General features: G+C 38.4%; 1 protein-coding gene across 1 annotated transcript; it reads right to left on the bottom strand.

Moving 5' to 3' along the window:
* Positions 1-6450: 6450 nt before the first annotated feature.
* Positions 6451-9235, bottom strand: FZD10 (frizzled class receptor 10). Its single transcript, XM_074606161.1, has one exon. It carries the CDS (start codon positions 9233-9235, stop codon positions 7478-7480), a length of 1758 nt encoding a protein of 585 aa, XP_074462262.1. The 3' UTR covers positions 6451-7477.
* Between the last annotated feature and the right edge of the window lie 227 nt (positions 9236-9462).

A 9462-nucleotide genomic window follows, 5' to 3' on the forward strand; every position in this document is an offset into this window, starting at 1 on the left:
CCAACTAAACAGATTTGCAAACTCAAAGCCATCTGAAGTTAGACTTGATCTTCCAAACCCCATGGTTCAGATTTATTCTTCTTGGTCCAATGCTCTACCCTTCAAATTGCCTTTACACTTATTGCCATGCCTACGCTGGGAATTGCATCAACTTAATTAAATAGTTTTTTCAATTTGGTTTCAAATTGCTCAAGTTAAGTTAGCATAAAAATCTTATGTAGACACGTAGCTTGGTTTTTGTTCTCCACTAATTGTCAATGAATAACTTATGAAAATGTTACCAATGTGTCTTATGTCAAACACGAAAGGCTCATTGAAGAAACTAAAAGGGTGCATTGAGTTTGATGCAAAAGGATGAGAAGTCTAGGGAAACTGTCATATCTTATTACTAAAATCAGTATCCTAAAGAACAAAAAAGGTTCTTTAATGTAATTTAAAAAAGAAGAAAGGTGACAGGATTCAAAAGAACTTCAACACCTACAGTAATTAAAAAGCCTAAAACCTCAATAGAAAGCTGACCTTTCTTTAAAAATCAATTTACATGACAAAATGCTGACAATATGAAATAAAAATATTTTGACCAAATTCACTAAAATCTTAAAAAGAAGGAAAATGGTATAACTGAAAGAATATCAAAGGTCTAGAATTCAATACCATGGCTTCTAATGTTTTCAAATTATTGTAGTGATCATAGTCTAGTTTTAAAATTTGTTTAACGTTAAAGAACCATGAAGGTCAAAATCAGTCTCATCATTGCTATTTTAATGCAGTTGTAAGTGTAGCATTGCTACAGCTGTCAGGAGCTCAGGATATGAGAAAGATAGGCTGAAGGCAGATAAAATGTTTCTATTAGACCAGTTGGGTATAAATGGGAAAAACTTGCAAGCTTTGAGGCATACAAACCTCTCCTCAGGCTAAAAGCTTTTGAGTGCAAGGTGGGGTTTTTTTCCTGTTTTATCAATTGATCAAACGTTCTTTCTCCCTTTCTGTTTACTATTTCACACAGATAGATATTAGTCACAGATAAAGGATATATAAAATAACAAATATACAAGACAGAACCAAACAATGCTTGGCTTCAACAAAAGAATATTTTCAAGTTTAAGGCACCTGCTCAGAACTGGCAGTCTCTTCTTGACAGTCTCCTGTGTTCATCAGCACCTTTGGTAGCTCAGAACTTTGAACCTCTGTTTCTTATCACAGTCCTTATCCAAAAGAAAGATAAAACACAAGTTTTGAAATATCTTTTCGTTTATGTCGAACAAAAAAGCTCAAAGCAGTCATAGCTACTGGCCAGTACCACAGAAAGCTGTGTGTGGGCAGATTAGAGACTAAAAGGATGGGATCACTTGAGAGGAGGGTAAGAGAAGCAAGTCACATGCAGATGATGAAAGACTGATCAGCAGTGGAAGAGAGGGGAAGGGGAACAGAAGTGCTGATCAGTGAAGAAAGGAGGAAACAAGGAGCACATTGTGGGCTCAACTCAAAATGTTGCTGTTCATCGTTAGCTCCCATGGATGCTATAGGTCTGAGCCCCTTGGAAGAGGTAGACTCATGAACAAAGATGTGAATTGGCTGAAAAATTTTAGATGGGGTATACCGACAGCGGGAAATGCAGATTTATTAACATTGAGCATTCTGCAATAAATATGAGTGCAGTGTTCTCAAATAGGCTAAACAAACTTAGAAGAAAAAAAAAAGGAAAATAATTTCCACTCCATTCCAGCATTATCAACATCCAATATTTCTGAATTTCATTTTGAAATGACACTTGGTTTGCAATGTACTATATTTTGTCCACTCTAACATAGCAGCACATTTTGAAAACATAATTGAAATAATTTCACTCACTGATTTTTTTCCATATCATTAATTTATGTCATATCCAGACTTTAAAAAAAAATAATGCTCTAATGTGGAAAAAAAAAAAGGTAAAAAATAATGACTTTTCATGTAGCACATGTTTTCCCTGACATAGGAAATTTGATTCAAAGCATACACTGAAATTAGTTGGACACCCATTGATTTCAGTGGAGCAGATCTATGAGGAGATTTTGAAGAATAGAAGGAAGAAACTAGTGACAACAAATTGAAGGAATTCCTTTTTAAACAATGCCTTACAAATATACACAATGATCACTCAGTCCTGCCTTTGATGTACAACTCCCCAAAGCTTAAACTTTGCTACTACAGGAAAAGCAGAATTGGGCTCCCAAACCAGACAGGCACGAACCACATCTGTTCTCAGACACACTAGAATTAACTAACGAGATCCCGCTGACTGCAGTGTGCATTTGCATCTAGATAGGCAAGTCCATAGCAAGGTCCTGCACATGCAACACTAAATAGTCAGTGGAGACTCATTTCTGTGATTTGTCGTATGGTCCTTCATGAAGTCAAAGCTTTGTTTTGTGCTTTTCTAGGAATATCATTACATTTCACAAGACAAAGCTGTTTGGAACAACATTTATTAAGCTAAAATCTGATTTACCAAACCAGGACCTGTCTGTTTCACAAACCTGATCCTATGTCTCTTCTGGATAAACATGTAAAGATACAGAAAGCTCAAGCTGAACTTGGGCAATACATACTATTGTTAGGACAGAAAAAGTGAAACCAGGTTAACATTAGCACCCAGGCTGATTTTGACTTGTAGCTTGCTGAAAAGAAAGCTATTGTAATGGGAATGTTGATACAACCTTAACTGTAACAGCACAAACACTGCTACTGAAATACAGTTTTGAGTAAGCTCCATCAGGGAGTGTTTTGTAAATGAATAATGACTTTGCTTAAAGCCAATCAACATCAAGTGTGTTAAAAAAGATGAAATAGTGCTGGAAGGCAGTGGGAGGTAGGGGAGCCTCAAAGTGCAAACAGGTGCTGATCTCCCTTCAGGGGGGATTGAGTGGCACAGACCTTACAGGCCTGTCACTTCTGATCAAAGCAAGCTCCAAGACCACATAATCACCGTCACCCACCTTTTAAAGGATGCCCTGATTTATCATCTGTCAGTGTTAATAACTTGGCTACTCTGTCTAAAATACTTAAGAACATTACACAAGGATAACATTTCAATTTTTTTTAAAGAAATGTGTAAATGTTTTAAACTAAAATGCACTGAAGTTCCTCCTTTGAGGCCATCTGTTGTTGGAGACCACCTGTCATCAAAAGACCACCTGAGCACATAATATCCCATCATTACAGAACTATCCCCTTGAAGCCATGGATTTTAAGTGTTAGAATAAGAAGGGTGTATGTTACAGACATTGTTGTTACTGGGCTTTTAATATAGTTTGAAGCCATGGGATGACAGCCATATGTGAATAATGGCTTCATAATAACATACATATGAAATGCTACTTTGGGAAAAATCTGATAAGAGATCTGAACATTCCTTGACTGAGCTTCTCACATCCTTTCAGCCATGGTGCTTGCACTGTACTGTTCAAACTGTCCTAACATGTCATACCTAAAATGAAACCTCGAAACTACTGAGCTTAATTCTATTTCTCTTTATAAGAAGCATTGGAATTTCACTGAGAAACAAGACTCATATTATTGTAAATAGAATTTTGTGGATTTTTTCTGAATCCCATTTTTCCCTGCTGATCTCATACTCTTACCTCATTAATCTCTCCTGAGGAAATAAAAGTACTCTACCAAGCTACCCTTGCCAAAAAAAAAAGGAACTTCCTGCCTTTCTTCTACCTGGCCCTAACATATGAATCTCCACCTGAATGTTGAGACATAATCTGCATCATCACAGTCTACACAGTTTGAGACAATTTCTACCCTATGGGTAATCCACCCGAGGAGGGAGAACAGAGCACAGACCAGCCTGTGGCAAACATCCGACTCTCAATTTACAGTGTATGTATACATTACAGAATGATATTTTTTTTGAGATATTTTTATCTGATAAATGCCACTGGACTGTGATAAAATATCCTTTCCAGAAGGACATCCTGGACTTGCATTCCTTCCTCAACAAGTTTGCTATGGAGTGACTGAATTGTTAATATATCCACATATAGACACTTTTCTTAAAAGTCTACTGATAAGCAAATACCCAATAGGCCTTGACAGTACCTAGAGAAAAATCCTATAAAATTCAACAAATAAAAATACAAACATGATTTTGCTAAAATATAAAATTATTGTGAAAAGTAAAGAAGTTTAATATGGTTTAATATTTTTGTGATATTTTCTTAATGACTTTTTGGTATTATTATTATTATCATCATTTAATTAATGTGCAGACTTCTAAGACAAGAATAAAGTTCTCTGTTAAATTATTAATAATGTTATATTAAATCACTAAATTGTTGTGAAAATAAGTATAACACTTTCCCTTAACAGTTGTAAGCTTACGATTCCTTCAGTAGCAACTCAACATCAATATTAAACTGCCAAGACTGTTAGGACTTACGGGACAGTAAGAAGTACAATTTCTGAATTAATTCATTCTTAAGATGTCCTTGAAGACAATCTTTATACTCTGCTGCATTTACAGGACACTAGTCCTGATGCAATGAAATCAGCCTCATTTTGTACTTGAAGAATCTAGTTTGCTTACCAGTAAAAAAAATAAAAAAAAAAATTAAAAGTTCCTGAATAACTGCAAAGCTGAAATAAAATCTGAATTATTAGTTTACAGTTTAGCAAGAATCTATTTGTAACATGATGCATCTAGCCAAGCATTCATATTTGGCGTTTTCATAGGAGAACTTGCAGTTCTGCTCTGGTGACAATGAAGGGCCTAAGCTGACAACTGATTAAACTCAGAATGGCAGCAGGAATTCAGCTACTGCTGAACATCTTTCTTCATTTTCTTTCTCTTACAAAATCCTAGTAGCAGACTGTAAAAATACAAGATCAACAACGAAGGCAAATCATTTTCTATATTCTACAAAAATAGTGAGATGTTTATTTCAGTGGCTAATGTATTTTAGAGTGAAGCCTGAAACCATTCCCAAAACAAATCTGTGCCTAGTAAAACCAGTACTAACCTTCACGTCAGAGATGAAATTTGTGTGAAGCAGATACATTACTGGCAAGGTGACACGCATAACAAAACAGATATTTGAAGGATTCCTGTAGCAATTTGTCATACACAGATTATTTTAAAACTTTGTACTTCTTGGGATCTAATGTAATTGATCTTAACTAGAACATATACAGATGCAAAGGCATTAATTCAGTAGTTTCAGAAGTGGATTTGTTTAGTGCAATGTCCTACTTTGGCTCCAGCAGGATTAACTTCCAGGGCATCTAAAAGCTGTGATTCAAACAGCGGCACATAGGCACGAAGGAGGAAAAATATATTTCTTCTTCCCCCAGAAGATAAATTTGATGTTGAAAGCTGCTTTGCATGTATGCATTTTAGACATAAAACTATTAATAATACCTGCAACATCATTTTTGTCATTCAAGTTCCTAGTCATTGCTAGAAACACTTAAAAAGACTACAAGAAGAGAAAAATTCATCTGTAGCACTGCACAGATAAATTGAAAAACCAGACCACTAAAAAAGATCCTTTTGTTATAAAGTTCCTAGCCACAGAATGACTGTCACAGGGATCCTCACTCTACCAAAATCCATTAAGGCCTCTCTTCTTTCTATGATGAGATACCTGATAAAGGGGTTTCTAGAACAGCCTGCGTGAGAAAGTGAGGTTATATTGCTATCACACCAGGTGATCACACAGCCTGTTAGTCAACTGCATGGAAAACTTCAGGTTCATACAAAATCATGCTCCACTAAAAACTTTTTGAAAATGTGTTTACAATTTTAACTGTGTCAGATAGCTTCCCTAAAGTAGTATTCAAATTCTGTGTTTATATTTCCCCTCGTCTTTCTCCCGATCTTCCTGAAGTCTTTTCCTAAATAATAATGATACTTTCAGTAATTCTAGAAGGGGAAAAAAAAATTCCCAGAAGAGTAGAGACTGAATTGTATTCAAACTGTGCTGAAGTGAGCCAGCTACCTTTAACACGCTGAACATACCCTATGCAAATTTTAAAGGGGTGTTAACCAAGGATCATTGTTGTAATCTCAGTGCTTTGTAAACATGGTACTACTCTACATCGCTGCAGCTTTTTTACATCACTAAAGCTTCTTCCCATTCAGTTTTCTCAGTTGCAGAGGTTCACAGAAAGATGCAACTTTAAAATCCATTTATTTAATTCCAACTTCCAATTTCTTTTGAGTAAATTGATGTTCTATCTGCTTATACTTGCAGGCAAGTATAACAACAACTATTATATCCAAAGTGTGCTTTTATCAAATAATGGAGAAAACAAGTTTATTAGCCATAAAGCACATCAGAGAAAGTTTAGAACACACAAAATTATCAAACTAAAGAACATATTTTATTTTTAATAAAATAGTGGAGCATGAAAAATAATTGTATATTACAAATATATACAGCACAAAACTGTGCACCCCCAGCACAGTAAAGAGCATCACTCTATACAAAGCTTCCCTTTGCAGAATCTAGTGCTTCTTGATCTATTCATAGTAAGAATTTGTTTAACAATAGAAAGAGTCAATAAGCCCTTTGGGTCTCTTTGAATTGATCCCCCCTCCTTTTTTTTTTTTTGCACAAATCAGTCCAAACGTGTATAACATTGGCTTGATTTCCATTAAAAAGCCACAAAATGTAACACTAAAGGGTTTCTGAGGACTAGACCTCTTAGTTCTTTTGTTAAGAGATTTCTTTTGTTGTCTTTATGTACAGCAAAATACTTGTTTCTCTTTTCATGTCATGGTAAGAAAAAAAATGTATTGCACATTATTCTTATTCACAAAGTTTGTGTCTGGTGCAGGAAGTTTCTCTTTTAGTGAAAGAATATTGGTGAGCATTATAGATTGAACCTATTTTTAGGCACTCCAAACCCACTAGGCTGAGATGAGTTGTAAAGGATTTCTCTCTCTTTTTTTTTTTTTTTTTTTTTTTTTTTTTTTTTTAAAGTTAGCACAGAAGTTACTTTCCCAGATAGCACACTTACTGAGGATAGGCCTCTGGGACCTTAGTTTCCCTAAAGAGACAATGCTCACTTGAGCACTTTTAAAATAAAATCATTGCTCCGTAAAACTTGACTATACCTCGTTACTCAGAAACTTGTAGGAAATCCAGCTCAGCTACATGAAAACGTTAAATAGGGTGTTGGGGCTTTTAAAATAAAATAAAATAAAATAAAATAAAATCTGGGGGCTGGGTGAAGTACTTAACTACAAATTAGTAACAGAAGAGACTGTTTTAGTTCACAATATTTCTTTCACTGAAAACCTTTCCATAAGTACATTTACCTTCAGTTTTTCACCAGGTCCTGAATTCAGCGTGATACATTTTTTGCCTCGAGATATTAAACAGTTCTCTGACAAAAACCAGCACCATTTATTTTTTAATTTCTGACTTCTACTGTGGATATTTGTAAGTCTGTAAGGTGAGATATAGTCTTTTCTAAAACCTGGTCACACACAAGTGGGTGGCTGTAATGTCGATTCATATTTTGGAAGGTGAGTTTTCTGTGGATGTTGAGGTTTTTTGTAGATTCCACTACTTGTAATAACACTTGCAGGTTTTCTCCTACTTCTCTTCTTTAATCTTCGACTACAAACGTTTTGCCAGGACTGAAGAGTCTTGGAAGTCCAGATCCACATACCACTAGTAATGCCCACAACTAATAACATAAAAATTTTGACCATAAAGATTTCTACTGCTGGAATAGAGTTATTCATCATGCAGTCTAAATTTTTAGTCTGATTGTTCATCTTGCATTTCTGTTGAGTTGCCACAATTTTCCAATAATCCATATTAAGTCTTTCATAAAAATAGCAAGCTATCACACAAGTTGCAGGCACTGTATACAAGACTGAGAAGACACCAATCCTGACCATAAGTTTCTCCAACTTGTCAGTGTTTTCTCCACCTGTTTTCATCACCCTCCTGATATGAAAAAGGGCCACAAAACCAGAAAGAATAAAAGAAGTGCCAATGATTAGATAACAAGCCAAAGGAATGAGTACAAACCCCGTCAAGGCATTCACATCCATGCTTCCAACATAGCACAACCCTGTCAGCTCATCTCCAGCCACCCTTCTCATAACTAGGATCATTATGGTCTTCACAGCTGGAATGGCCCATGCTGCCAAATGAAAGTAGCTACTGTTTGCTTCAATTGCTTCATGACCCCATTTTTTCCCAGCTGCTAGAAACCAAGTTAAAGTCAAGATTACCCACCACAAGGAACTTGCCATACCAAAGTAATACAGAACCAGGAACACAATGGTGCAGCCAGTGCTCTCCAGTCCTTCCTGGATGACATAGAGTTGGCCGCTGTCCCTATCACAGGCAATACTTTCAGCACCTGAAAAGAGGCGAATAATGTACCCCACTGAGTAGACACAGTAGCACATTGAGAGGAAGATAATGGGCCTCTCGGGGTATTTGAAACGCTGAGGATCTATCAGAAAAGTGAGTACAGTAAAAGCACTGGAGAAGAAGCACAGAATGGACCAGATGGCAATCCAAATGACAGCAAATTGTTTGTCATCCTTGCTCCAGTAAACATCAACCCCTGGAGTGCAGAGCGGCGCGCAGGAAGCACTCTTTTCCACATGGTGGAACTTGCCAGGATTTTCACAGGAGGTTCTGCTGAGGCTGTCTTTATGCTGCTGCAGATCGTGGCCACTGCTGGGCCGCTGTGGACGAAACATGGGTGGCAGCATGCTGGATCCTCTGGGTGGTTCATCTGATCCATTGTTGGGGGCTTCCATGCACAGGTAATTGGGGTCATTCTTGTTGGGCAGTTTGCTGCAGTCTAAGGAGTCTGGCCATTTAAAATTGAACTGCTCCATAATGGGAGAGCATTTCAGCCTCGCCTGCTCACACATAACCCTGCAGGCTGGGATCGGTGTAGAAACCTGCTCTGTGCACATAGGGGCATAGAGGGAGCAGAGGAAAAATTTCAGATGGCTGTGGCAACCGTACTCCACCAAGGGGGCAAACTCGTGCAGCTGAATAGCAGCTTCCCTTTGGTTTTCGTGTCCCATCAGGTTCGGCATCCTCGTCATGTTGTACCCTATATCCTTGCACATGGGGATTTCTATCGGCTGGCACCTCCCGTCACCGGGGCGGTCAATGTCTATGGAGCTTATCCCCGTACAGAAGCAGGTCAGCCAGCAGAGCAGCAGGAGCGTCCGGACGAAGTTCCTCGCCGCTGGCCCCATCGCGGCGGCGGCGCTGGCAGCCGGGCGCGGGGCTGGAGCGCGGCTCCCTCCCTCCCTCCCTCCCTCACCCCCTCCCGCCGGCGCTGGGGGCGTGCGGGGCGGGGAGCGGGGGGGGGCGGCGGTCACTTCAGCGGCCGCACGGCTCCTGTCTGGGACAGCATCGCCCCCGACCTCGGCGAGGGAGCTGGGCGGCGGGGGACGGCGGCAGACAGGTCAGCATAGCCCGG

The sequence above is a fragment of the Larus michahellis genome, chromosome 13, assembly GCF_964199755.1.
Source record: "Larus michahellis chromosome 13, bLarMic1.1, whole genome shotgun sequence".
NCBI lineage: Eukaryota > Metazoa > Chordata > Aves > Charadriiformes > Laridae > Larus > Larus michahellis.